General features: G+C 46.6%; 1 protein-coding gene across 3 annotated transcripts; it reads right to left on the bottom strand.

The window, feature by feature from the left end:
* Nucleotides 1–15: 15 nt before the first annotated feature.
* LOC128330033 (zinc finger protein 135-like) lies at nucleotides 16–18,086 on the bottom strand. 3 transcript variants are annotated; one of them, XM_053262181.1, is made up of 5 exons: nucleotides 17,827–18,086; nucleotides 13,411–13,522; nucleotides 11,294–11,368; nucleotides 7,071–7,310; nucleotides 16–4,955 (listed from the first exon to the last, which is right to left on the bottom strand). In XM_053262181.1, exons 2-5 carry the CDS (start codon nucleotides 13,442–13,444, stop codon nucleotides 3,415–3,417), a joined length of 1,890 nt encoding a protein of 629 aa, XP_053118156.1. In that variant the 5' UTR covers nucleotides 13,445–13,522; nucleotides 17,827–18,086; the 3' UTR covers nucleotides 16–3,414. The 3 variants fall into 3 exon arrangements, with proteins under 3 accessions (XP_053118156.1, XP_053118154.1, XP_053118155.1); XM_053262179.1 differs by having other exon boundaries at nucleotides 16–4,958; nucleotides 17,827–18,085; XM_053262180.1 differs by lacking the exon at nucleotides 17,827–18,086 and adding an exon at nucleotides 16,856–16,946 and having other exon boundaries at nucleotides 16–4,958.
* Between the last annotated feature and the right edge of the window lie 9,596 nt (nucleotides 18,087–27,682).

The raw sequence follows: 27,682 nt of genomic DNA, 5'->3' as shown, positions 1-27,682 counted from the left end.
TAATTAAGTCATTCCTCACCTTCGGGACTATAGTCAGTGCTATGTGTATTTTTTTGTTTTTTGAACAGCACTGCACAAATATAAGAAATAGCGCTGGGTACAAAACTTAGCACCCTAAGAATCTTGTTTTTTTTAAGCAAGATTCTAATTATGGTTACAAAAGTAGATTTGAAAGTATGTGGACAATGCCTCTTGAAATTTCAGAAGCCAGAGGGTGAGGATTTGGGCAGGATTTCCTGTGGGGTGGTGGTGCATTATTGTTCTTCCCCATGATTAGCAAAATAAATTATGCAATATAAGACAAGGCCAAGTTGCACATTTTCTACAGATCACAGAATTAAAGAACTGGGTGCACATTTTTATGCTAAACATTGCACCATCCTGCACCAGGTCTTGGGTCAATATCCCTTATCACAGAATAATGGAACTACTACCATCATTTCAGTTGGTACTGGAGCTTACAACTGTTTTCCCATCAGGATCTGTGCTTCTTGCAGAAAGCCTTTGCTAGCTTCTCTGAGCCCCTAGAGAGTAATGTGCCTGTAAGCATGTGAAGAACACCCTTGCCAATGAATTGCCTCATCAGGCTCTTAGAAACAGGCTGTCCTTTCGTTAATAGCTTGGGAGGTGGAACACGTGCAAAGTGTGTGTGCTATCCTACAGTGAACCAGAATGGATAGCGATGAACCACTGACACACTGGATTCCAGGTCAGTCATAAGGACTCTTCTAAGCACTTAACAGTGACACCTACTCCCCATCACTTGCTCCTAAAGGTTAAACTAAACCTGCGCAATGTATGACCCACCAATCCAAAAACACAGTCCACCAGCAATCACCTGGTTCTTCTGCCTGCCTGAGATTGAAAATAGAAGTGGTGGCATTTGTCAACAAAGTTATAAGTCGTGGCTGGTGAGCTGCATTCAGCTTGGTGGGCCACAACCTGCACAGGAGCAAACGTCAGAAAAATTTGACAGTGGTTAGAAAAAAAGCCAGGCTTGGTCACAGTGTCCAAACCAACTACTCAGCTTTTCTAACCAGAGGTCTTAAAATAAACTATGACCTCAACCCAAGGTCTGAATTTGGAATTAAATTATTTTAGAACTTCTACTCTGAATAAGCCAGGATCTGGCAAACTCATCCAGGCTCATGTCTAACTGCAACAGGGCATAACATTCTTCTGAGGCTTGTGTAGGGAGTTGGATTTACACAAGATAGTGTGCAAAGTCGTTTACTCTTGGCTCCACATGATGTCTGAACTGACTGACACCGATAATCCCTGCTCAAGAGCTAATATAGAATGACTAACAGAAATCTGACGAAGCAATTCTCTTATTCTCCCATCCCTGCAGATCAGTCAAGGAGAGAGAAATTTTAACCTACTCGTAGAATGGCTGTTGCTAAATCAGACTAATCTCTTAAACTGTAAACCACCCAGAGATGGAAGTTTGGGGCGGTGTACAAATATAATGAATAAGTTAAATAAAACTGTCCAAGAAGCAATGGAATCCGGGGTGGAAACAGGACCTGAGTTTTCATTATTTATCCACCCGAATGCAGTTATTGCAACCTTTTTCAAGGCCACTCCCATAACACTTCCCCTTCATGTTTTTTAAAACATGTGCAAGCCAGAAAATGACCAAAAATCTGCCTCCCAAGTCAGGTGGTGCTATAACAAAAAACTGCACAAATAAAAAATGTTACCAAGTTTCCCCACATTCAAAAATGGTCGAACGACCTTGAATCTAGCAAAACTTGGGTTTGGGGGATTTGTCCTCGGCAAACTCAGACTGCTTGCACCAATTTATATTTTAAGGTTGGAGGTGTAAATATTTTTTTCTTTGGGGAAAGGGAGCTGCAAAATATTCCATTTGATTCATTTATATTTACAGATTGGGAATCATCATTTTTCTATGTATGTTTAAAAAAAACCCCACCATGCTAAGTTTTGATAAAACGTTCTACTGTATTAGTCCTAAATCAGATATTATTATTATTAACCCCCTCCCTATTCTAGAGCCCAAGCCAAGCCACAGACCTTCACGGCCTACCTCTCTGATCCCACCCCTAGCAATAAAGCACCAGTCCAAAAGGTATCAGGAATGTACAAGCAATTGGAGACATAACACTGCTCCGGTGAACAACCATACATCTTGTGAGTGAGAGAAGCTAACAGATTTTTGATCCCTTCTCAGTAGCATCTTCACCATTCTCAGGGCTTGCTGAAAACAGCAGCAACTGTTGAAACATACTCCCTCCCTGACCCACAAAGCGTTCCGAGTCCACAGTTCCCACCAAAGCAGGCACATCTTGCTTTCCCTCCTCTGCCAGTGTGCCTTCAGGAACCAGTGGTGATGGCAGCAATGTGACCCCTTTTGAAAGCACTGGCCATCATGTCCCAAATTCAGCAAGCAGTAACCAAGTTCAAATCACTGCTCCATCCTTTGCTGCTCAACTGTTTTGAAAGGACCAGTCCTCTTCCTTTTGGCTTGTGCCTCCCATTGTGGTCCTGGGTCTTCAAGTGCCTGAGCCTTGTGGCATTCTTACCCACAGAAGAGAAGCATGAGCTGTGCTGGATCCCTAAGGCCACACACAACTCACCCCTCAGTGAATGCAATAGCCACTGGGTTTGTGTGAGTGGGTATGGAGCCACCAACATAAGCAAGGATGCCATTTTCTCCCCCAGAAGTGGGTGCTGAGCACCTGGGAGATGCTGGGTTGAACTTCTCTTCCTTGAAAAGGAAACCCAAGGCAGTCTGATCAAGGGGAGATCCCTGGCCAAGAAGGTTGTTTGGGAATATTACTGGTGAGGAAGAACTGAGCATCAGAGGCAGGGGGCACTAATAAAGTTTACAAACGTTGGGGAAGAGGCGTGAACAAAAGGTAGGTGGTTGATGGTCTCAAGAGGACAGGTATCTTGTGTGTCTAGGAAACACATGCCCGTGAATCACATGGTGGTGTGCAGACAATGATGCTTACTTGCATCTGTTAGCTGCAGTCAACTTGGACTGCTTCTCCCCAGTTCACAAAGGTAGGTGATCTGAGCCCTCACCCCCAGACTTAATGATGTGCCCTACTTGGTCATGCTGACTGGTGCTACAGAGCTCTATCTAGACTTCAGGGGGTATGGCTGATGTCCCACCTGGGGACCGTAGCTGCCCATCCAACTCCCCCGCCTCACCTGCACACTAGAGGCCCTACGTCAGGGGGAAGAAACAAAACTGCCAGGCTTCCTAGCAAACAAGGGCAGCGCCCCAAAATGTAAACCACTCCAGCACCCTAGTAGCACCTGGCCTGCCCCCCAAATTCATCTACCCGGGGCTAGGCCCCACCCGTGAAACTGAGGTTCGACTGGAGTGCACACTGGCCGAGGGAGATTGTTGAAGGGCAGGGATGCAGGAAGGCTACCATGTGATCAGAGAGAACTGGAGCAAAAGGGGAGGCGGGTAGAGGAGGGCACGGACCAGGGCAGGCCCAACGAGGCAGCACCCACAGGGCCTCGGGCTGCTGAGAAAACCGTGGGCCCAGCTGATGGTGGGCATGGCCCTGTGGCAAGTGCGTTGGTGTGGGGACGTGACTCTGGGGCATCAGACACTCCCCCATGTTCATGCTGTTGGCGGTCAAGGAGGGGCGCTGCGTCTGTGGCAGAGGTGGTCATCAGACGGGCACTCTGGTGGCGAGAGGCAGCGGTAGTGGCAGGCACCACCCCGTGGGTGCGCTGGTGGCGCTTGAGATGAGCCCGGCGGGCAAAGCGCTTCCCACAGGCAGTGCAAGGATAGGGGCGCTCCCCAGTGTGAGCCCGCTGGTGGATGAGGAGCTCTGAGCGCTGCAGGAAGCGTTTCGCACAGACGGAGCAGGCATGAGGGCGCTCGCCGCGGTGCATGCGCCGGTGCTTGCTGAGGTTGGAGCTGACACTGAAGCGGCGGCCGCATTCCGTGCACACGTAAGGCTGCTCCCCGGAATGAGAGCGCACGTGGATGGTGAGGTCAGAGCGCTGCAGGAAGCGCTTCCCACACTCCCCGCAGCCGTAGGGGCGCTCCCCCGAGTGCAGCCGCCGATGCTTGCTGAGGGCGGAGCGCTGCGTGAACCGCCTCCCGCACTCCCCGCAGGAATAGGGCCGGTCAGGTTCTGGGGGCGGAGAGGGGGGCGGGGGAGGGGTCGCCAGGCCTCCACCACACTCCACGCAGCGCCGCGACCGCCGGTGGCGCTCGAGGTGGCAGCCCCAGCGGAAGCGGCGCCCACAGTCACGGCACTGGTGAGGTTTTTCTGCCGCGTGGCGTTGCTGGTGCCGTTCCAAATTGGCCAGGATCCGGAATCGCTTGCCGCACTCCTCGCAGGCATGGGGTTTTCGGGGTGGGGCGGAAGCGGAGTTCACTGGCAAGGACTGGGTGGCAGTCAGTGGCTCTGCAGAGTTCAGAGGCGGTACAGGAGAAGATGCCGAGGCAGAGTTCAAGAGAGGGGCCAAGGCAGAGTTTGGTGGTGAATCAGACCTCGGTGGTGGGGCCACAATGGCTCTCCTGCATGGCCCACAGCGGTGGGGTTTTTCTCCTGCAGGTAGGCGTCGGCGTCTCTGGGTGCAGCGTGGTTTCTGCCACCCTGAGAAAAACTGGGCTCTTTCACTGAAAGGTGGCCAGACTCTCCCTCCATCGTGGGAGTCCCGGCTCATGGTGTGGAGCAGACTGCAGTTGATGCTCTCCCTGGGCTCAGGGCCTGCCCCCCACCTAGGACCCAGAGGGCTCTGCTGTTGGGCAAAGCTGTTTTTACACTCCCTGGCATCCCTATGGACAGTCTTCCCTGCAATGGGTTGCTTTTGTCCTGCCACCAGCCCTGGGAACAAGAGGGGCACCTGCAGCTCATTCTCAGGTGCCTTTCTGGTCAAGACTTCAGGACCTTCCACTTTTCCAACATGAAGCTCCTGTGGGGTCTCCAAGCTGTTCTGCCCACCAGTTCCATCACCTGCTGGAGGAGCAAAAAGGTGGATAAATCTTTGCACCTTGAGAAGAAAGCACAGCAATGTTTAAAAGATGGAGCTGGACCTCTTTGCTCCAAATTTGCTCCAAGGGGACAAGATGGAGCTGGACCTCTTTGCTCCAATCCCCTCCAAGGGGACATGTTTGGTCACTCTTACAGATTGTGGCAGGTTAGATCACAGCAGGACTATAGTTCAGAGGTAGAGCACATGCTCTGCATGCAAAAAGAGACATAAGTTTTGGGCGGTATAAAAATATGTTAGTTTAAAAAAAAAAAAAAAGAGCCCAGGTTCAAACCTGGCATTTCCATGAAAAAAAATCTCAGGTAGAAAAGACCTCTGACTGAGATCCTGGAGTGCTGCTGCCCACTAGGATAAGATGGACTCGCTGGACACATGGTCTGATGCAGTAGTAGGATTATTTTCATAGCCCTACCAACCATACCTATTTCATTATGGGGGTGGGGGAGGTGTCACAAGATCTCCACCACACTCCAAGCAGCGCCACGACCGCCAGTGGCGTTCAAGGTGGCAGCCCCACCTATCTCATTCCAAAGCTGAGGACAGAATCTGGGCAGGGCGTGCTCATCCTATGTAAGAGACGTAAGTTTTGGGCAGTATAAAAATGAGATAGATAGATAGATAGATAGATAGATAATTAATACCCAGCTGGGGCTTAGCAAACAATCAAGCTCCCCACCTCCAACTATTTTTTCTTTATTTTTAGAACTCAAATGCGATCAGAAAATGGGAGAGTGACAGTTCCCGAACTGGGGCAGAAGATGTCTCCCACCCAAGTTCTGATCGTGTGAACTGCCCTAGTATCTCTGGAGGGAAAAGAGCGTGTTTCTTGGTATGTTGAGCCCAAGTCAATTAGGTCTTTGTAGATTGAAATCAACACTCTGAGATGCATTTGACAAGAGCTGCAGCTTTTGCACAACCATCTGAACACGTCAGGGTTCAGAACCACATCAATGATGATATTCCCTCCGCTCCTCTTATTAGCAAATCATAGGGATACTTATCACTGAGGCTTGGGTCTGGTGACTCTGCTTGCCCTGTACTATAAGCAGTCGAGTCCAGTGAGCACTGCTCCAGGGGCGGGGCGGTGAGGGTGGAGGAAATCCAACTTTAACGGCGGTGAACTTACCCACCACTGATATCCAGTATCCTTTACACGGCCCATCTCAGCTTCTTGCAGGGAGGCTGACTCACCCCTGCTGCTCAGTTGGCCGCCACACATAAATGGAGGCCATGTGATGGGTTACCATGGCAGGTTTGGGCACTGCTAACCCCGCAAATGGCCTCTGCGCACATGTGTGGCGGCCAACTCAGCAGCGAGGGCGGGGCAGCTTTCCTACAGGATGCTGAGGCGGGTGACTGCCAGGTAAAGAATACTGGGAATCAGCAGCAGCAGGCAAGTTTGCTGCCGGTTAAAGTTAAAAGGAGACCTTTTTTGTTGTATTTAAAAAAATATTTTCCTACTATTGATCTTACAGCAGGATTTGAAATTTGAAATGCAGGTTGGGTAGATTAATGGTTCTTTTTTATGCTAAAGGTTTAAATTTGTGTTTTTTATTAACATTATAATAAGGGTAAAATTTATAGTTGTTGTTTCACGAAGGGAGGTGCGCGGGAAGTCCATTTGTGTTTATTATGATTGTTAATGGTTACTATTGTTAAAAATTAATAAAAATTGAATTTGGTGGGGGGGAGAATATTGGGAATCAGCAGCAGCAGGCAAGTTTGCTGCCGGTTAAAGTTGTATTCCCCCCCCACCCCCACCAGAGCAGCCCTCATCAGCCGCTACTGACTTTAAGGATCCAAATTCTGCTCCAAGGTAGGACAAACGATGCAGCTCGAACAACTGGTATAAAGTTGACTATCTCTGACTTCTGCAAAGCAAAGAGAGGGGCTGTAACTGAAGAAGAGCAAGGATATTGGTGGGGTGGGAAGAAGGATTCTAAATATCAGGCAGAAGTATGAAATGAGAAGCCAAATGTCTGGCAGCAAGGCAATGCAAAAGCAGGTCCTCCCTACTACCCCTCTTCAGCTGCCCCATGCAAGATTGGCAGGCCCTCCCCTGCCAGCAGGGCCTTTACCTCCATGCCGGGGGCTCCTGGTCACTCTTTTGCGCCGCCGGACTCTTCCCTGCTGCTCCTGCTCCTTCACCAGCTCTCTCAGCATCTTCTCCACCTGCGCCTTGCCTACAGTCTGCAAGATCACCCCAAGTTGCCTCCGGAAATCTGGCAGGATCTCTTCTTCACTTGAGCCTGCGGTGGCCGCTGCCGCTTGACCTTGCAACGGGGCCAGCTGTCCTTGCTCAGGTTCCATTTCTAGTCCTGTAAAGGAAAAAAGAGGAAAGGGAATGAAAGGAATGCCAGACTCTGCTGTGAGCAACGCAGTGAGCCTGCTGCTCCGGGCAGAGGCTCATCTTCATGGTTCTGGGGACAGCCCCGTGAAATGATGTAGTGAGGGGAGTCCAGAGTCTGCCATCAGAATCGTTTTTGCAGGTTAGGAAAACATGGCTAATATTTGTTTTCCTTCCCCCACCCCCGCCTCTTCTTCTTCCAAATTAGAAGGGAAAATGTTTTTGTTGTTGATCTATGCATTTGAGTCAGGCACAGCTAGGCTGAAAACCAGGGGTCCTGTGGATGACCCTGCACAACCAGAGCCACCGGTTAGGAGAGGTAACTGCAGGCAATTTGTTGTGATATCCAGTGTTCCCTCTAACAGAGATTCCCAGATGTTGACTACAACTCCCAGAATCCCCAGCTATAATGGCCTTTGCTTGGGGATTCTGGGAATTGTAGTCAACAACATCTGGGAATCCCTGTTAGAGAGAACACTGATCACAACGCAGAATCCCCCAAATCCTGAGAATCAGATTATCCCAGAATGCCAATCCCATGCCACTGTCTATTATAAAGCTCGGAGATCTGCTATATTCCCTTGCTCTGAACAGCTTGTTGAAGAGGGAAGCAGTTAGGTGCGCTCCCGTACACTTTCTCTATCCTGGCCTCTCCCCATATTTGACATCTCTCTAGCTGGGATGGAGGCTAGTTTTTGCCAATGCTCAGACGAGAGTGCCTGGCAATTTGGTAAATGACAATAATCCATCATTTCTACATTGTTGTACTAGCAACTATTAATACATACATATCTTTAGAGATGTGATTGGAATGGATTCAGATGCTATAATATTGGATCACCATCTGGTTAAGGTAGAACTTACAACAATGACCCACCTCTGCAGGGGTGAAGGACCTATTAGATTGGTCCACCCGAGGAGGTTATTGGATGCAACAGGATTCCAAGAAGCCTTGGAGAGGTTTAGGATTGGCTCTGCTAACAATTCTGTCGATGCTCTGGCACAAAGATGGAATAATGAACTTTCTAGAGCAGCAGACATAATAGCTCTTGAGTGTCCTCCCTGACTTGCTTTAAAGACAGCCCCGTGGTATTTGGATGAGTTACAGGAGTTGAAGCAGCAAGGTAAGACGATTAGAGCGCAAGTGGAGGAAGACTCGGTGTGAGTCTGATTGGGCACAACAAAGAGCACATTTGAAGACCTATGCTCTGGCAGTACGGGCAGCAAAGAAGTGGTTCTTTTCTGCCCACATTGCTTCCGCAAATTCACATCCAGCTGAGTTGTCTAGGGTTGTGAGGGAGCCAGTATGTACCCCCTCCCCCTTGAATTTAAACTTGGAACCATTAGTCACTCGCTGTGACGTCTTTAACAACTTTTTTTGCAGATAAACTCTCTCAGATTCAGGCCAAGCTGGATTCCACAGTTACTGCAGAGTCTACTGTGGAGGTATCCAGCAACTCCTCTTATGGGATTGGATTGGATCATTTTCAGTTTGGATCATTTTCATTTCCTGAGGAAGTGGACAAACTGCTTCAGACTGTGCGTCTTACAACCTGTTCTCTTGATCCTTGCCCAACTTGCCTTATTGCATCTGATAATCATATTATCAGAAAGGGTCTAGATAATATTATAAATGCTTCGCTGATGAAGGGCAGGATGTCTCCTTGTCTTAAGGAGGCTATTATTAGACCACTTTTGAAGAATCAAAAGGATCCTTCAGAGTTAGCTAATTACAGACCCGTTTCTAATCTTCCATAGTTGGGCAAGGTGGTTGAGCAGATGGTGGCCTCTCAGCTCCAGGCAGTTTTGGATGATGCAGATTATCTAGACCCATTTCAAACTGGCTTTTGTGTGGGCTATGGGGTCTAGACTGCCTTGGTTGGCCTGATGGATGATCTCCAACTGGCTATCGACAGAGGGAGTTTGATTCTGCTGATCCTTTTGGATCTCTCTGCAACTTTTGATACCATTGACCATGCTATCCTTCTGGACCGCCTGAGGGAGGTGGGATTGGGTGGCACTGTTTTACAGTGGTTCCACTCCTACCTCTCTGGCAGATTCCAGATGGTGTCGCTTGGGAGACTGTTGTTCCACTAAGCAAGAACTGAAGTGTGGAGTCCCACAAGGCTCCATACTGTCTCCAACGCTTTTTAACATCTACATGAAACTGCTGGGAGAGATCATCAGGAGGTTTGGTGCTGGGTGTTATCAATAAGCTGATGACACCCAGATTTACTTCTCTATGCCGACCTCATCAGGAAATTGCATATCTTCCCTAAAATAATGGGCTGGATGAGGGATAACAAACTGAAATTGAATCCAAATAGGATGGAAGTACTGATTGTGGGGGGACAGGACCCGGTGGTGAGATGCTGCTTTTAGTGACAAGGCTTTTCCTAATTTAAGACTGTAATAATAATAATAATAATAATAATAATAATAATAATTCTATTTCTATACCGCCCTTCCAAAAATGGCTCAGGGTGGTTTACAAAGAGAAATAACAAATAAGATGGCTCCCTGTCCCCAAAGGGCTCACATTCTAAAAAGAAACATAAGACACACACCAGCAACAGTCACTGGAAGTACTGTGCTGGGGGTGGATAGGGCCAGTTACTCTCTTACAGAAGTTATACTTCTGATGAAGACACTTGCGAAACAGACCACAACCTAGGAAGTCTGTCAAGAAAGAGTCCAGTTTCTACTCTCAAGATTTCTGTGCCTAGCCTCTCAGGTCAAGGTTTTTGTGCAGAGTGCAGCACTTCGCATTTTTGAGGATTGATTTCTGGCACAGCAGCACCACTTACTTCATTATCAACGACCAGCATTCCAGTGACTGTCGTCATCTTTTATCGTGTGGGGCTTGTTGTAGCCCTTATCCCTGTATTCATTTGCTGTTATAATATGGGTGCCTGCGGGAATTTGTCATTATATGTGTAATTTGGCTTCAACCTGCGGTGTGCCTCTGTATTCATTGCCTTTGTCTTTGTTCATGGGTTTTGTGATATTGTTTTTGCATCCATTACCCGTGTTCCCCCAGTTGTTTTTTTTGTACATAGTCTGGAAACTACAACTGGTACAGAATGTGGCAGCCAGATTGGCCTCTGGGACAACATGAAGGGACCACATAACACCGGTTCTAAAAGAACTGCACTGGCTGCCAATATGTTCCAAGGTGAAATACAAAGTGCTGGTTATTACCTATAAAACCCTCAATGGCTTGGGTCCAGGCTATTTGAGAGAGCGCCTCCTTTGTCATAAGCCCTGCCGCCTGTTACGATCTTCTGGAGAGATCAGTTTACGGTTGCCACCAGCTCGTTTGGTGGCGACCCAGGACTGGGCTTTCTCTGTGGCTACCCCAGGGCTTTGGAATAAGCTTCCTGCTGAAATAAGAGCATCTCCTTCTCTGTTTGTTTTCAGACCCTCCTGAAAACAAGACCCTCCTCTTCTCTCAGGCTTTTAATTAGAATTTTAATAATTTTTAAAACTTGTTTTAATAATTTTATTCTATTGTTTTTATTGTCATTTATTTTAATTTGTGACTTTTAAATATTTTAAATTTTGTACACTGCCTAGAGATATACATATCAGGCAGTATAAAGAATATGATAGATAGATAGATAGATAGATAGATAGATAGATAGATAGATAGATAGATGAATATTGCCGCAACCTCTAGTTCAGGGCTGTACAACTTGAGTCCTCCTGCAGATGTTGGACTACAATGCCCATCGTCCCTGGCTACTGGCCACCGTGGTTGGGGGTGATGGGAGTTGTAGTCCAACAACAGCTGGAGGGCCAAAGCTGGACAGTCCTGCTCTAGACTGGAAGATGGAGACTTCTAACTCACGGGGAGGATCTTAGATCTAACTCTTTCAGGTGGTTGAATTGTGACACACAATCCACACAGGAAGAAAAAAAAAACCAACCCACCCGTCCACACAAAGGCCTTACCAGGAGCCAGGCCTCGGCGCCCTCGTGTTTCTGTGAAGGCAGTTATCCGGGGCCAGCTGATGGCAATTTCTTCCGCTAAAAGAAGAAGAGCACAAAACAGGTTAACAAGCCAAAGGAGATGCTCCCCAAGGATAAGGAGTTTGGTTAGCTAAGGTCCTTTGGATGCGGTGTATGGGAAACTTAAGTAAATTGCTTACCAATTCATGACTCTCCAAAAGCTCCAAAATTTCAGGTCCTCACCTTTCTCTGTGGCGCCACAACTAGGCACATAGGCATCGCAACACAATTTCTTTTGTAAAAATACTCCAGATAATACAGAGCTATTTTTATGGTACAATATTTTATGCTTTAGTACAGTAGTTTTAAAACTGTATTCCAGGGAACTCTTGGGACTTCCTTAATGAGAAGATTAATAACTGCATTCCCTGAAAGAGTTTGCCCATCACTAATTATCTTCCTGGGCAACATGCTGTTGCAGAGGAGTACTGAGTATGCTCTAAAAACTATGCTTTGCTACCATGAGGTCGGGAAGGCTGGGCTAGTGCCCCACATAAGCTGTGAATGCTAGACCATGCTCTACAACCCCTGAGAGAGTACCTTACTCCATATGTCCCTACCTGGATCTTGAGACCCTGCTCCAAGTACCCCTGCCAAATGAGGTGAGGCGGGTGGTTACTAGGGAGAGGACCTTTTTGGTGGTGGCACCCCATTTATGGAACAACCTCCCCAGTGAGGCTTGCCTGGGGAGGCTAGCCCATGAACGGAATAGCCTCCCATCACTTTGCTTTTAGACATCAGGTGAAAATCAATCTGTTCACACTTTTTTAAAATTGGGGTTTTTTAAAAGTTTTTTTCAAAATGTATTTTATTGTAATATTTTGTTTTGTTTTGTGTGTTTTAATTGTATGTTTTGCTAAACTGTTGCTTTATTGTTTTACTTTGTGAGCTACCCAGCAAACAAGCAGGTTCAGAAAGTGTTCCCTAAAGGCAATTTTAAAAAAAACTGTATTAATGGGTTTCAATTGTTTTATTTGGCTCTCAGCGTCACTACTTGATTCAAGTTCCTAAGGTGAGGTTGGTAAAAGAAACAAACTCTATGGCCTCATTCAGTATAATTCAGCTCAACCAGACTTAGAAATTGGCCAGTCTGTGGGTGACATCCAAACTAATGTTGCACAAGCGCAAACATGTTACGCAACAATCACGTGTGAACTTGTTGCACTAGCTAGTTCTGCGGAGTTGGGAGCTTGCGTTCTAGTGTTGCGCCTGCTTGCTCAACCTCTGGTGCACCTACTACTACTACCTCAGACCACATATGTTGCAAGGCTAATATAAAGCTATCCACTAGGGGTGTGCAGAATGTTCTGAGGTCAGAAGCTCTACCTCGAAATGGGCCATTTCGAGTGTTCCGAGCTCGGAACAGAACACCCTTTTAAAAGGGTGGCCTGTTCCAAGCTCAGAATGGAACAACCTGTTCCAAGGCAGAACATTTGAACCTTGTTCAGAGCACCATTTTCGAATTCAAAATAGTGCTCGGAACGGGGATGGACCGTTCCAATGGAACAGGGTCGTTCCATCAGAACTGGCTTGACTGGTTGTTCCGATGGAATGATTCATGCATTTTGTATTCCTTTCCAAGCTCGAAATGGAACACAATGGAATGGAATGCATAATGCATTTTGTGCATACCCATACTAATCACTAACCTGTTTGCGCAAATGGACTGAGAGTGCAAGGGACTGCACAACTCTGAGCATCTGTTCAGCGATGCAACCTTCTTATGTGTGTTTACTGCACCAGGGCAGCATTAGTCTGGATGTCATCCACGGATCTTAGTGAGGCTGTTATTATGGCAAAAGCTTCAGGTACATGTAAATCACAACTGAAGCTTACATTTGGCTTGGCACCCCCTGCAGTGAAAACGAGGCAGGTAGCAGAGCAAATATTTTGGTGGAATAGTCATGTGTGTATGTCTGTGAGTGCACACAGGTGGGGTGATAGGAGGAGCACAGAACAGTAAGTTAGCACCTTATCCTCCCCAAAAACAGAACCTGCCTTCTCTCATAGCAGATGAAAAGTGAGGTTCAAATTACAATTTCAGCAACAGGATCCCTTACCCAGTGAAATCACCGTTTCGTAACTCTCCTGCATGTTGGCCTACTGATGTACCCTCTTGCTAGGAGTTTTCAAGGTCTTCTTCCTCTCGTCAAGAGAGGCACTTGACACCACCTATGTCAAGAAGAATGGAAAGGTTATTTGTGATATTGTCAATCAACTCTTGTGTGGCAATGAAGGGAGGTGGGAGGCGGAGGAAAGAAAAGGCCAGTCAATTTCGTGTCATATTACAAGTTTTGAGCGGGGGGGGGGGGACCAGCTTGGGCCTTCCATAACTTTGGGGTTGCCTCCTCCCAAATATGCATTCTCAATAAATAATCAATGAGGTATGGTGGAGAGGCTCTATTTTGAGTGCCTTCCTTTAGGGAAAGCAATAAAATCTATGGCAACCTGGAACAGGGCTTTCTCAGCAGAAGAGCTGTTATGGAACAGTCTTCTCAGAAAGGCCTGCCAAATGATATCACCATGCAATTTCTGCCACCAGGTTAATGTCTTCTTATTCTCCTCAAATTGCAACTTTTAATAGTTATATTTTTAAGTTGGATGGACTAACAAACTTTTAGTACCTTTATGTTGTGCTTTTAAGCTATCCTATATAATAAAGCCCTAAGTGAGTGTCCGTGGCTTTGGAACGTTGGGGATCTGCGTCCCTGTCTCCCTGGGCTGTTCTGGGCCTGCGCAAAGCGCAGGCCCAGAACAGCCCAAGGGAGACACGACCGCCGACACCAGGCGGCCATGTTGGACGGCCAGAAGCGGCCGCCGCGAAGAAGCTGGGGAAGCCCCCCCAAACCAGGGAAGAGGCGGCAGGGGAAACTGGAGGAGCGGGGAGGCGGCGGGGAGGGCGCGGCATGGCCGAGGCGGCGGTGGCGGAGCCATGGCCGAGGCCTGGCTGCGCCGCCAAAGCCGGCCGGGAGGAAGAGGCGGCAGGGGGAGCCGGCCGAGGTGGTGGCAGAGCTGCCGCCGAGGCCTGGCGGCGCCGCTGAAGCCAGGTGGGGGGGAGACTTTGGGGCCCTTGCCCGCCCTCCCAGCTGCCCGATCCCTCAGCAGGTGCGCGGGCCGACGATGAGGCGCCCCTGTCGCCTCTTCCTACCCCCAGAGCAAGCTGAGTTGGAGACTGCAAAGGCGGCCTGCCGGAGTAGCCGTCGTGCGTGCACGCTCCCGCCTCCGCTTTGTTCCTGGGAGAGCAGCGTCGCCGCCGGGACTGGAGCGGCCTCAGCCAGCCGCTCTGTAACGCAGAGTACACTTTTACTGCTGCTGTGACTGGGCCCTGCCCCTTTAAAGGGCCGCTGAAATGGCAGGAGCAACTAGCGGTGCTGCTGAGTTGCAGCGAGGAACTAGTCTGTGCCCTGGCCAGGCGCTCCTGAGTTGCAGAGAGGAAGTAGTCTGTGCCCCGGCCAGACGCTCCAGTCCTCACCGCTGCTTTCAGTTTCGTGGCAGCCGAGCCACGCTGCCTTCAGGCAGAAGCGCAGTGAGAGCAAGCCGCTTCCTTAGGGAGAGACTCCGCTCACAGCAAGCTGTGGGGTGCGCGGTCACATAGGCGTCTTCAGGACTTTTTCAGAGTGGGGGCAAAGCAAGGAAAGAAGAGAGTACGGGAGAGGGAAGGGTAAATTAAAAAAAGAGTGGAGGAAGGAAAAGACAGAAAGAAAGAGAGAGAAAGAGACAGACAGACAAACATAACAGAGAGACAGAAAACAAGGACTGAGGAAGGGAGACAGAACAATAGATAAAATAAAAGAAATAAAAAAGGAATAAGAGAGAAGAGAGAGAAGGGGGGGAAAACCAAAGAGGGAGGAAGGGAAAACAGGAGAGATAGAAGTAAAGAACAAAGGGGGGGGGAACCACCCCCACAGAGCACGCCCATTAGAGAAAGAAAAAAGGAAAAGAGAAAGAAAAGAATAATTTTTTTAAAAAAATAGAGAGAGAGGGAAAAGAAGAGCGAGAAAGGAAGGAAAGGAAAGAAAGGAAGACAAACAGAAAGAAAAGAAAAATGAAAAAAAGGACAAGAGAAAGGAAGAAGGAATAAAGAAAAAAAAACCCTAGCGCCCGTTATTATAACGGGCTTAAAATTACTAGTTTTATAATGATGTGCATGGACTATTTGGTGTGGTTCGGTCTGAATTTGGACTGAACCATGGATATGTGAACTGGTTTAGTCGAACCGATCGGCTGGGCTGGTCAGTTCAATGAACCAGCTCGAACCTGTTTGCGATAGAACCACTCGTATCGACCCAGTTCACGGCAGTCCGCTTCACAATTGAACCAGTTCTGCATATCCCTAATGTTTAGGTTTTTGTTTTTATAATAATTATTCCTAGAATTTACATAGCATTTTAGATTTTTCAAAGTACTTTACAATCTTAGCAGTTCATACAACAATCCTGCAGTGTTGTTGTTGTTATTATTATTACTATTATTATTAGTAGTAGTAGTAGTATTTTCATATGCTGCTTTTCAACAAAGTTTTCAAAGCACTTTGCATAGCAACAGGAACAGGAACATGGTTTCCTATCCCAAACGGGCTCACAATACAAAATGAAACATGATGAGAATATCAGCAATAGCCACTGAAGAGAAATTCTACTGTGCTGAATGGGGACAGTTGCTCTTTCCTGCTAAATACAAGAGAGCCACCACTTTGTAAGATGACTCTTTGGTTAGTTATCCGGTGTATTACTGCAAACTGCTAAACTAAGGGTGAGATGTAGCAGTTGTTCCAGATCACCCACTGATATTGTAGCCAAGGATGGGCTACAGATTCAAATAACTAACTGTTCAGTGAAAGATGGCGTATTTAAACCAAGCTACATCGCAAGACATTTTTAAATGTGGACTGCAAAGAAATAATCTATTGAGCCTACAAATTATGCCAGTTCATTGTCCATGTTGTGCCAAGGCACTCTTCAGAAAGAGTTGGAGAGGAACATGCCTGCACTCACTGATATGATAACACACTTCCCATCTTGTCCTGTAGTTTGTGGTTATATATCACTTGTTATAGATGGTGTGATATCTAACTATACAGCTGTGCTGTAGCATTCACATGCTGTGAAGTGCTTTCTCTCTTCCAATACAGGTCCTAATCACTCTCTATTTATACAGTATATAGTTATACTTTGTATACAGTATATAATTATCAGAACTATAAAGCATTTGAACTGTGAACCACCTCACAAAATATTAATCCCCAGGGTGGGGAAAAACCCCAAGGGAACACTGCAATAAAATATGAATGGGTAAGCAGGCTACCCAAAGCTTGTCCACAGTTATTTATATTTGCGGTAGTGGCATTAGAGTCTGCAGAGAAACCTAGGGCCTCTTCACATATTACATGTTTTAGGTGTATTTTACATATTATACTTTTTTTAAAAAAAAAGAGTATACACCAAAAAACATAAACATGTTGATGTGATGAGCAAGCATTTGAAAACATGAGCTGCACAGATATACCTGCCAGAAAGTTGAGGCTGCCTGCAGCTTCCTGTTGAGCCATTACACAATGGCAAATATGAGTGTGTTGCTATGTAATGTGAAACAGCCCTTAACCTCTCTGTAATGGTTATAGTCTATATTCCTAATATTTAAGCATATTTCAGTTCTTACAGAAAATCCTTACAGTCCAGGTAGGACAAGGGGAGAAAAATCTCACAGGCATAGATGCAAAGGGTGGACAAGTACAGGCTTTTAACAGCATTCTAGAGGAGTAACTGTGTTTGCTGTAGCAAAAGTACCAGAATCCTGTTGCACTTTGAAGACAAGGTTTCAGGGACCCACTTCCTCAGATGCATGAAGTGCTATCCTCAGTGACCAAAGCAATTCCAACTATGTGTGTGGACGTTCAAGAAAGAGCATGCAGAAAGAAAAAATTTTTAAAACCCCCAAAACAGCCACATTACACGCACAAGCTTTTTTTTTTTTTAAAGGCGGTTGCTGTGTGGGCATGCACATTAAAAGTTGTTGCCAAAAAGATGGAACAATCCGGAATGGATGGCAGCCAGAAATTATGGAGACAAAGCACTTTGTGAGAAGAGATGGACATCCCTGCAAAAGGTGGGGGCGGGGGTGTTAGTCAAAGAGGTGGAAGGGTTACAAAACACAACTGCAAAGGACTGGACCCTGCTTTACTCTACCCCTCGCTAGCAGACTGACCCTCCCTCCATACTGAACTCCCACTCCACCCCCTGCCATTCTAGGGCCAGGATCTGCGCCCAGTGCTAAAGGTCCAGGCAGGAAAGGGGGGAAAGATTGCATCGCAATCACTCCACCCCCATCACTCGGGGGTTCATCCGTATCCAGCACAGCCTCCATTGTTTCCTCCCGGTCTACCGGACCTGGCAAAGGCAGCGGCAGGAGGGGGGCGGGGGTCGAAACGTCCGGGGCGCTCTTTGCACAGCCTCCCGCCTCAATTTCAGGTCATTTACCTGCAGCTAGCCCGCGACTGCAGTGTGCGGCCTGCCCGGGAGTGGTGATGGCCGATGGGATGAAATTCTCGCCCCCCTACAGGGAGCTGGGATGAAGAGCGAGGGGGGTCTTGGGGGGAAGCAGCTGCAAGCTGCAATTACCCAGGAAGTTCAATTCCACATCCTGGCTAGAGAAAAGAATGGACGAGAGAAAAAGAAAGACGTCCCCGGGTCTCCTTCGGCAACAGAGCAGGCCCTCTTGTGGCGGATGGGCCTCTTGCGTCTGCCAGGGACTAGGCGGCTCTCCATCCCACTCCTTCAGTTTCGTTTCTGTAATGTTAACTTAGGCCTAACTTTCACCTGCAGCCAAGGTAGACGGTAAAGAGGACGCTGCCGCTTTGGACTGCAGGAGGAGGAATGCCATTTAGTACACGTTTTAATACCGCTTTCTAAAGACCCATTTATACAAAACGGCTCACAATAAAGCAAACTCCAATCCTAAAAAGCAACAATGAAAGAACCAGCTGCAGAATAAAATAACACAAAACCAGCTTGGGCAATTTTCTCAGTTAAAACATTGCAGATAAAGCCAGTTGAAGCCGATGGGTCTTCAAGGCCCTTTTAAAACTTCTATGTGTGGGTCTAATGAATCCCCTTGGGTAGTAGTTCCATAAATGTGGTGGCACCAATGAAGAGGTACTTTTTTCTATTTTCCACCACTTAATTTAAACACACACACATATAAACAAACTTTCCTTGCAATTAAAGGAGCACATGCTAGAGAAAGGTTCTAGACCTGCAGCTTCCTATATTTTACAGGAACATTCAAAAATATGAGACCGTAGCTGCAGAGTGGGACTGTACCACCCTCAAGTGATAACAGTCCATTCTTCCACCTCATAGTTTCCCACTTCATTTTGCTCAGGGTGACAACTGAAAGCTGGCACTTGAAGCAAGGAGCAATTTTCTGCCCCAGCAGGTCACTGTCCCTCCTCTTTCCCTTCTCGGAGACCTCCTCCCTCTCCTAGGTGAATTGTTCTGGCCTCCCCAGCCTGCTGCCAGCCAGCCATCCCTCTTCCCTCCCACATTCCCCTCCCAGGATGTGTTCTGCCTGCTGCCACCATTCGAGCTTTCAAGTGGGCAGCACCCAACTTTGCCCATCCATAGCCCATCCAGTTAAACAAGTACAGGGGTGGGGGGAACCCTCTTCCTGTATTTAACAGCTAGGGAACAGAAGAGGTCCTTTGCTGTGCTCTTCAAAAGACCCCTTATTGTGCAAAAATAATACACATCAATAAAAACGTTTCAATGTACATGTCATCATCAGTTAAACAAACAAGCACAGAAAAATACTTCTTCTGCTCCTGTATTTAACAGCTGGGGAACAAAAAAGGTCTTTTTCTGTGCTCATTTGTTTAACTGATGATGGTGTGCACACTGAAACGTTTTTATTGATGTGTATCCACTTTTGTTTTTGCACAATAAAGGATCTTTTGAAGAGATCTATATTTGTAAAAAGTATGTTTGCAATCTGACATTGGAGGCAAATTAATCTCAGTTAAGTAAAAATATATATTTTAAGATATATTTGACAATGACTCCAAATTAATATACCAAGTATATATACAGAACAGGAAGCCACAGTCCAGACACAACATGGTGAAACATACTGGTTCCAGATCGGCAAAGGCATAAGAAGGCTGTATACTTTCTCCTTATTTATTCAACTTATATGCTGAACATATACTGAGGGAAGCTGCATTGGAAGAAGATGAGTGTGGTTTTAAAGTTGGAGGAAGGAGCATCAATAACCTGCGCTACACTGATGACACTACTCTGATAGCTGAGGATGTGGATGATCTGCAATCTCTAGCAGTGAAAGTCAAGGAGCGCAATGAAAAAAACAGGACTGCGACTTAATGTAAAGAAGACTAAACTAATGGCAACGGGTACAGCAACCAGCCTCAGAATTGATAATGAAGACACTGAAGTGGTGGTTAGCTTCTGTCTTTTAGGATCGACCATCAACAGTAAAGGATCCAGCAGTCAAGAAATACACTGCAGACTAACACTTGGTAGGTCTTCATTGCAGACTGCAATGAAGGCCTTGGAAAGGATATTTAGTTGCCATGACATGTCTATACCTACAAAGATTAGAATTGTTCGGACAATGGTTTTTCCCATTACACTCTATGGATGTGAAAGCTGGACTTTTAAGAAGCAGGCAGGGGTGTACCTAGGGGAGAAGGGGCCTGTGTTTGCACCTCTCCCCAGCGGCCTCTCAGAGTGAGGGAGATAATGAAGAAAATAGGGAGGGGTGGAGCTGGGGGGCCCTCAGGAGCTGGGGCCCCCAGGTTCTTTGAACTCATCTGCTCAATTATAGCTACACCCCTGGATGCAGGACAGAAAACGTATTGACGCTTTTGAACTTTGATGCTGGAGAAGACTTTTGAGGATACCATGGACCACCAGGAAAACAAACAAATGGCTCATAGAACAAATCAATCCAGAATTTTCACTCAAGGCACAAATGACCAGGCGCAAACTATCATACTTTAGACACATTATGCAAAAACCCAGCTCCCTTGAGAAGTCCATAATGCTGGGAAAAGTTGAAGAGAAGAAAAGGACAACCAGCAGCAAGCTAAACTGACTCAATTATGACAGCAATGAATGCACCACTGAGAGACCTTAAAGGCCAAGTTGATAACAAATCATCCTGGAGAGAATCTATTTATGTGGTCGCTAAGAGTCGACACTGACTTGACGGCATTTAATCAATCAATTAATCACATTGTATTAAACAAACCAGGAGATCACCTACTGTGAGTTTCTGTGTCCAGAATATTGTGCAGTACTACCCAAGTATGATTTCCTTTGGAGGAGAGATCATTGGAGAGTGATGTAGTAATTAGGTTGTTCCTAACAAAAGGATGCCTGTGTCACAAATTCTCGAGGAACAAACTTTTATTTTTTTAGGACCCTTCTTCACAGGTTAGGTGTAAAGGAAAGGAAAGTGTGTGTGTGTGTTTTAAAAGGAGGGAGTAGAGGCAGTTAGGCACAGTGGAACAGCTTCAAAAGTCTGCAGTTTGTAATACTCTTTAGGTACATGTCAGACTCCCAGGTGGGCTCCTAGCCCTTCTTAAAACTCCAGAATGACTGAAGCAATCCCCAAAAGGTCAGCCTCTGGAACAGCCAGGGGAGGAGGTTAGCTTGTCATCTGAGTCCTCCTCCTGGCTTGCTGCATTCAGCCAGTTCCCTCTCCTGGAGAACTCCCCACTCCCATACTCAGAAGCAGTTCCTCACCATCAGCTGCCTTGTCTTTAAACACCCCAGTGCAGAGCTGACAGGGCTTAAAGCCTACTTCCAGCCCACCCCCTTCCTGACTTTGCTTCCTGTTTCCTGCCACACCCAACCTAGTTGTCTCCCTAGAGCTGTTTCCTGCAGCTCTTCCTGCCTTGTCCTCTCAACCCCACTGGGATCTGACCAGCCTGGGCCCTTCTCATCCCCACTGCCCCCCAAAGGGCACAAGAGCCTCCAAGGAGGGACACCACGCCCCTCTCCAATATCCACAGGGCTACCCAAGTGACCAGGTAACATGGCATCCCAACAATACAGGTGGAGTTAAGAACAGGAACACAAGAACATAGGAAGCTGCCTTATGTCAAGTCAGACCATTGGTCTATCTCACTCAGTATTGTCACTCTAAACCAAGGTTGCTCAACTTCGGCCTTCCTGCAGATGTTGGCCTACAATTCCCATAATCCCTGGCTATTGACGGCTGGGGATTATGGGAGTTGTAGTCCAAAAACAGCTGGAGGGCCGGAGTTGAGCAGCCCTGCTCTAAACTGACTGGAGCAGTTCTCCAAGGTAGGAGTCTTGCCCAGCCCTACCAGGAAATGTTGCAAGGGATTGAACCTGGGACCTTCTGCAGGAAAGCAGATGCTCTGGCATTGAACTACAACTCTACCCCCTAAGGGGAATGTCTTACAGTAAACAGTGCTAACATGTAGTTACCCATCTGAATGCAAACCAAGGCAAACCCTGTTTAGCAGGGGACAATTCTTGCTCGCTACCACAAGACTCTCCACCCCGATAAGAACATGAGAAGCTGCCATATACTCAGTCAGACCATTGGTCCATCTAGCTCAGTATTGTTTACACTGAATAGGTACACTCCAGGGTTTCAGGCAGTTTCCCTCAGTCCTACCTGGAGATGTTGCTTTGGATCATTGAATCTGGGACTTTTCTGCATGCAAAGCAGATTTTCTACCACTCAGCTACGACTCACCCCCATAAGTGATGCAGACACAAGTTATGCAGCCTCACTAGGTGAGAGACACTGAACTCAGGTTGCATTTGAGATTTGGGGGATGGAAAAGACAAAATAATGTCTGTTTCTCCAGTTTTAGATCATATGAAATGTAGCAGTTATACTGTTCAGCCCTATACACAGGGCTTTTGAAAGGCAGACAGGTAAAACGTACCAGTTTTTATATTAGCAAAGCTGGAAATTAATTTAAAGTGGTGCACTGGGTAGAAAGTCAATATAAGCCAAATTAGTTATATTACCTAACGGATGAAGGACATTTTCATCCTCCCAAAAGTAAAGTCCCATATTTACGTAATGGAGTATTTTACTCTGAGAGTGAAATGTCCTTCAGTCCCTAGGTAATGCTACCAGTTTGGCTTCTATTGATTGTCTAGTTAGCCTATTTCTATGTCTCCAGGGGTGGATATAGATAGTTATTTACTAAATTGTGGTCATTTAAAATGTGGCAAGTTATCATCTATATCTGCCCCTGGTGGAAGATAATCTTGACCTAATAAATAGAAAACAAATTAATTTATCATGTGGTCACAATAAATAAACAATATTATCCGGTCACAATAAGACCTTCACAATTTAGATCAAATTACTAAGCATTTATGTAGCATTTTTAGTTTTTCAAAGTACTTCATGTGTATTATCTTACTGTGATCTTTACAACAAACCTGAAAGGTAAGAATTAACCCCATATTGCAGTAAAGGTTAAGAGGCTAGCTTAAGGGCATCTAGCTTGTTTGTGGCAGAAGCAAGATTTGAGCCAGCGAGTTTCTCATTCAGACTCTACACTGTACCAGCTCTCGCCAAAATGCCTTTTGACTCTAAAGAACAGAGATTCACTTAGCTATCTCTCTTTCTCTTTAATTGGGCTACCTTGGCAGCCAACAACCCAGCAAGAGGGTGGAACTAAACTTGGTTAGCAAATAATTGAGCATTGAAGGAGCCACATTTGGCTGCTGTTGGAGATGCATTGGCCTTCTCTCATATATACAGCCATTTTTGTGTGCTATAGACAGAAACATTAAACTTAAATTTTAGGTTCAAGTTAAACCTGGATTTAATAGCAAAATGGACAGATGAATAGTGCTGGGAAAATCCCTTTCATGAGTTCTAGCTAAGACTGGAATCCACTTAAGTTGTCTATTTCAACCCACTAAAGTGGCCGCTTTTACTGGTGTTGGTGTTTCTGAGATGTAATGCCTTAGATTTTAAGGGCATTTGAGATGAATATGTGTTTGTGGTGTGTGTCCTTGTGTGTATCTCCTGTGTGTGTATGTGTTTCTACCTATTTCTGATTCAGTATTTTTGTGGGTGTATCAGAAGTTATTGCCTCTGGGATATGCTTCAAAGAGTGACTTGCATTTTATACAGAACAAGTGGCAGCCCAGTAATAGTGATACCTACCATGGTCTTCCTTCACATATTACTGCAGTGAACTTGGAGTAGCCAAATGGAGTAGCCAAACTGCTGTGAGAATTGTTCTTCAAATGTGTATGTGCCTTCCTATTTCTGAGATTTGGCACCTCAGTGAGTTTATTCTCACGATCGGCCAAAAGCAGGCTCCTAGCCCACTTTTGGGCGATCAAGTGCTACAATGGGTGCTGCGCGGCTCCCAGCAGCAAACCTCCCAAAGTACCCCTCCCCTTAGACGAGGTTAACAGGAGTGAGCGCTCCATTAACTTCTTCTTTTTGATAGTGTGTTGCTGCGGCGTGTGGCTACACACGAGTAGACCTCTGACCGGGAGGCTACAAGCAGCCTCCCGGGCTCGGGGGTCTCTCTAGGATGCCCCCGATCCTCACCGACTCCATGATGGAGCCGGCAGTCGTGTGGGTGGCCGATCCAGCCGCCCAGGGCTGCTTCTTGATTGTCTGTGGGGAGAGTGGGCTCTCCTCGCAGACCTCCTTCTGGCGCCTCACTCTGCTCATGTGACTTGCCTCACTGTGTGTCTGTGCACGCACGCACGCACACACACACACACGTGTGTGTGTGTGTGTGTGTGTGTGAAATAATCAGAACCTCCGAACTGAATGCATATATGAAACCACATATGTGGTAATTTATCCCCATTATACTTAGTGCTTCCTGTGCCTTCCAGATTCCCAGTACTGTTTCCCTTCAGCCAGGTATCTTCCAGCCTCAGATTCTGGCTGAAGGAAAAATAGTAAGAAAGCAGCTAGGACTAGAGACACCTGAAAGAGGGAATTAGCAGGTGTGGGGAAGAGGCTAGCACCCCTTCCTGCTGATTCTCCCCTGTGGTTGCCTCCTGGATTTATGACAGGTATTAACAAGTGAAGCAGTTGCCCCTGGAATGTATTACAAGCATTAACAAGTGGAATAGAGCATTCCGAACACTGTGTTTCCTTCATAGTGTGTAGTTTGCTGTCAGTCTGTTGGTTTGTTGCTCTTGTATTTTTGTTTCTTTGGTTTGACGTTTCTTAGGTTTGAGTATGCGAGTCCCTACAGGGTACACATCTGAGGATATTTGTGGTAGTCATCCCTATGATGCCCCTGATCATGTTTCTCTTGTTTCTGAGGTGATGCAGCACTTCTGTATGTTTGTTTCCCGAGGCAGTTGCTTTCCAGGGTGTATCTGTCAGCCACTATGACCCTGATTTGTGTGTTTTCTAAACTCTTCTGGTGTGTCGGCTGTACTAGTCCTTGAAATGACTGTCTGTGCCTTTCCCCCTCTTTTTCTTCTTGAGGCTCCAGCACTGGCACCAGTGCAGGGGTTGCCAAAAGGTATGTCAGATTTGCTTCCTTGCCTGCCCCATAGAGGATAATGGAACACCACACACAGACACCTACACTGTTGCAGCACTATATCTGACAGAGGAGGGGAGTGGTGGAGGCAGGCTTGCTCATCAATCTCCTGGTGGGTGGTTGCTGGGTGGGTGGTTGCTGACAGAACAGCAGCTGCTACATTTTGTTCCTTTGTTCCATCACCTCTAAGCTAGAGGAGGTGAGGCAGCCGCACACTTTAGTGAGATGAAATCTCACTTCTGCCTTGAACTCACCAGCTAGACTTCTTAGTCTCAGTTTTCTTTCTTCAATATTAGGATAATGATCCTGGCCTACCTTGTAGGGTTGTTGTACGGATTACAGCCAAACACAATATTGAATATGAAGGGATACTGGGAGTTTGAGGGTACATAAGGAGTATATCTCAGGACGGGTTTATATCGGCATTCTAGGAGTAAATGACAGGATGGGATATCAGTTGTTTGAAGGAGAGAAAGGAAAGGAGAATGGGAGTAGAAAAAGAAGCAAAGGACCATGTGTGTCCATGGAAGGATGGTGTTGTAAGTGTTGGGATATATCAGGGTGTGATGATGGTGGAGTTTTAAATAAAATTCAGTATAGGTAGTGCTAAATAAATGCTAGGTATTATCGGGGGCTGGAGGCCGTGATGGGATGGATGTGGGCTAATAAACTGAAATTGAATCCGGACAAGACGGAGGTAATGTTAGTAGGAGAGCCAATCGGGATGAGGAGATTTTACCGGTTCTGGATGAGGTTGCACTCCCCTTGAAAGAGCAAGTACGCAGCTTGGGAGTACTACTGGACCCGGCTCTGCTTTTGGAAGCTCAGGTGGAGGTGGTGGCCAGGGGTGCCTTTGCACGGTTTCGGCTAGTGCGCCAGCTGCGTCTCTTTCTCGAGAAGGCAGATCTGGCCACAGTTACCCACGCCTTAGTCACGTCACAGCTGGATTACTGTAATGTGCTCTATGTGGGGCTGCCCTTGAAAAATATCCGGAAACTACAGCTAGTGCAAAATGCGGCAGCTAGGGTTTTATCTAGAACTGCCCGGCGGGAGCCCATCACACCCATTTTGAAAGAGCTGCACTGGCTACCAGTTTGTTCCCGGGTCCAATCCAAGGTGCTGGTTTTGACGGTAAAAAAGCCCTTAACGGTTTGGGCCTGGGATACTTGAGGGACTACCTGCTCCTAAGGGTTGCTGCCCACTTGACAAGGTCATCTGAGGGGGCTCTGCTCCAGGTGCCGACAATGAGGGAGGCTCGGTTGTCGTGCACGCGGGACAGGGCCTTCTCTGTTGTTGCCCCCAGACTCTGGAATGCTCTCTGGGTGGCTATTCGCTCCTGAGTCTCCATCACAGCTTTTAGAAAGCATGTTAAATTGTGGCTTTTTACCCAGGCTTTTATTTGATTGTCTCTGCTGCTGCTCTTTGTACTCTGTATTGCTTTTATCCTTTTAAAATTTTTAATCAGATTTGTTTTATATTTTTAGCTCAATATTTTAATTGTGTCTTTTTTACAATCTTGTTTTTAAATTTTGCTGTAAACCACCTTGGGATTGTTTTAATGAAAGGTGGTATATAAATCTAACAATCAATCAATCAATATTATTTTTGGTTTTAGTCTAGTTTGTAATACTTATGGATTGTTCATATTTTGAGTGTTCTGTCTTTAATAATTAATAAAAGAGATATTAACAGTGATTGTCCATCAAATTCAGTTAAGGCCCTCTTTTGTCTGTATTTCATGTGAATGACCAAACTCCAGTCAGGCCTGGCTTTGCTTAAAAAAACCACATGTACGGTGAGGGAAATAAGTATTTGATCCCCTGTTGATTTTGTCCGTTTGCCCTCTTACACAGAAATGACTAGGCTATAATTGGAATGGTAGGTTTATTGTAGCTGTGAGAGACAGAATAACAACAAACAAACCCTCAAAAGCCCAGTGCCCAAAAGTCAGCGATGGATTTGCATTGTAGTGAGGGAAATAAGTATTCGATCCCTTCACAAAAGATGTCTTAGTACTTGGTGGCAAATCACAGAGGTACTTGTTGGCAATCACAGAGGTCAGATGTTTCTTGTAGTTGGCCACCAGGTTTGCACACAACCCAGGAGGGATATTGTCCCACTCCTCTTTGCAGATCCCCTCCAAGTCAGAAAGGTTTCGAGGCTGATGTTTGGCAACCCGAACCTTCAGCTCCCTCCACAGATTTTCTATGGGATTAAGGTCTGGAGACTGGCTGGGCCACTCCAGGACCTTCATGTGCTTCTTCTTGAGCCACTCCTTTGTTGCCTTGGCTGTGTGTTTTGGGTCATTGTCATGCTGGAATACCCATCCATGACCCATTCTCAATGCCCTGGCTGAGGGAAGGAGGTGCTCACCCAAGATCTGACAGTACATGGTCCCATCCATCGTCCCTTCGATGTGGTGAAGGTGTCCTGTCCCCTTAGCAGAAAAACACCCCCAAAGCATAATGTGTCCACCTCCATGTTTGACGGTGGGGATGATGTTCTTGAGCTCATAGGCAGCATTCCTCCTCCTCCACACACGGCGAGTTGAGTTGATGCCAAAGAGCTCGATTTTGGTCTCATCTGACCACAACACTTTCACCCAGTTCTCCTCTGGATCATTCAGATGTGCATTGGCAAACTGCAGACGGGCCTGTACATGTGCTGCCTTGAGCAGGGGACCTTGCGGGCACTGCAAGATTTCAGTCCTTCACGGCGTAGTGTGTTACCAATTGTTTTCTTGGTGACTATGGTTCCAGCTGCCCTGAGATCATTGACAAGTTCCCCCC

The sequence above is a fragment of the Hemicordylus capensis genome, chromosome 6, assembly GCF_027244095.1.
Source record: "Hemicordylus capensis ecotype Gifberg chromosome 6, rHemCap1.1.pri, whole genome shotgun sequence".
Classification (NCBI taxonomy): Eukaryota; Metazoa; Chordata; class Lepidosauria; order Squamata; family Cordylidae; genus Hemicordylus; species Hemicordylus capensis.
The sequence above is the reverse complement of the archived record's forward strand: the minus strand, read 5'-3'. Positions and strand labels throughout refer to the sequence as shown.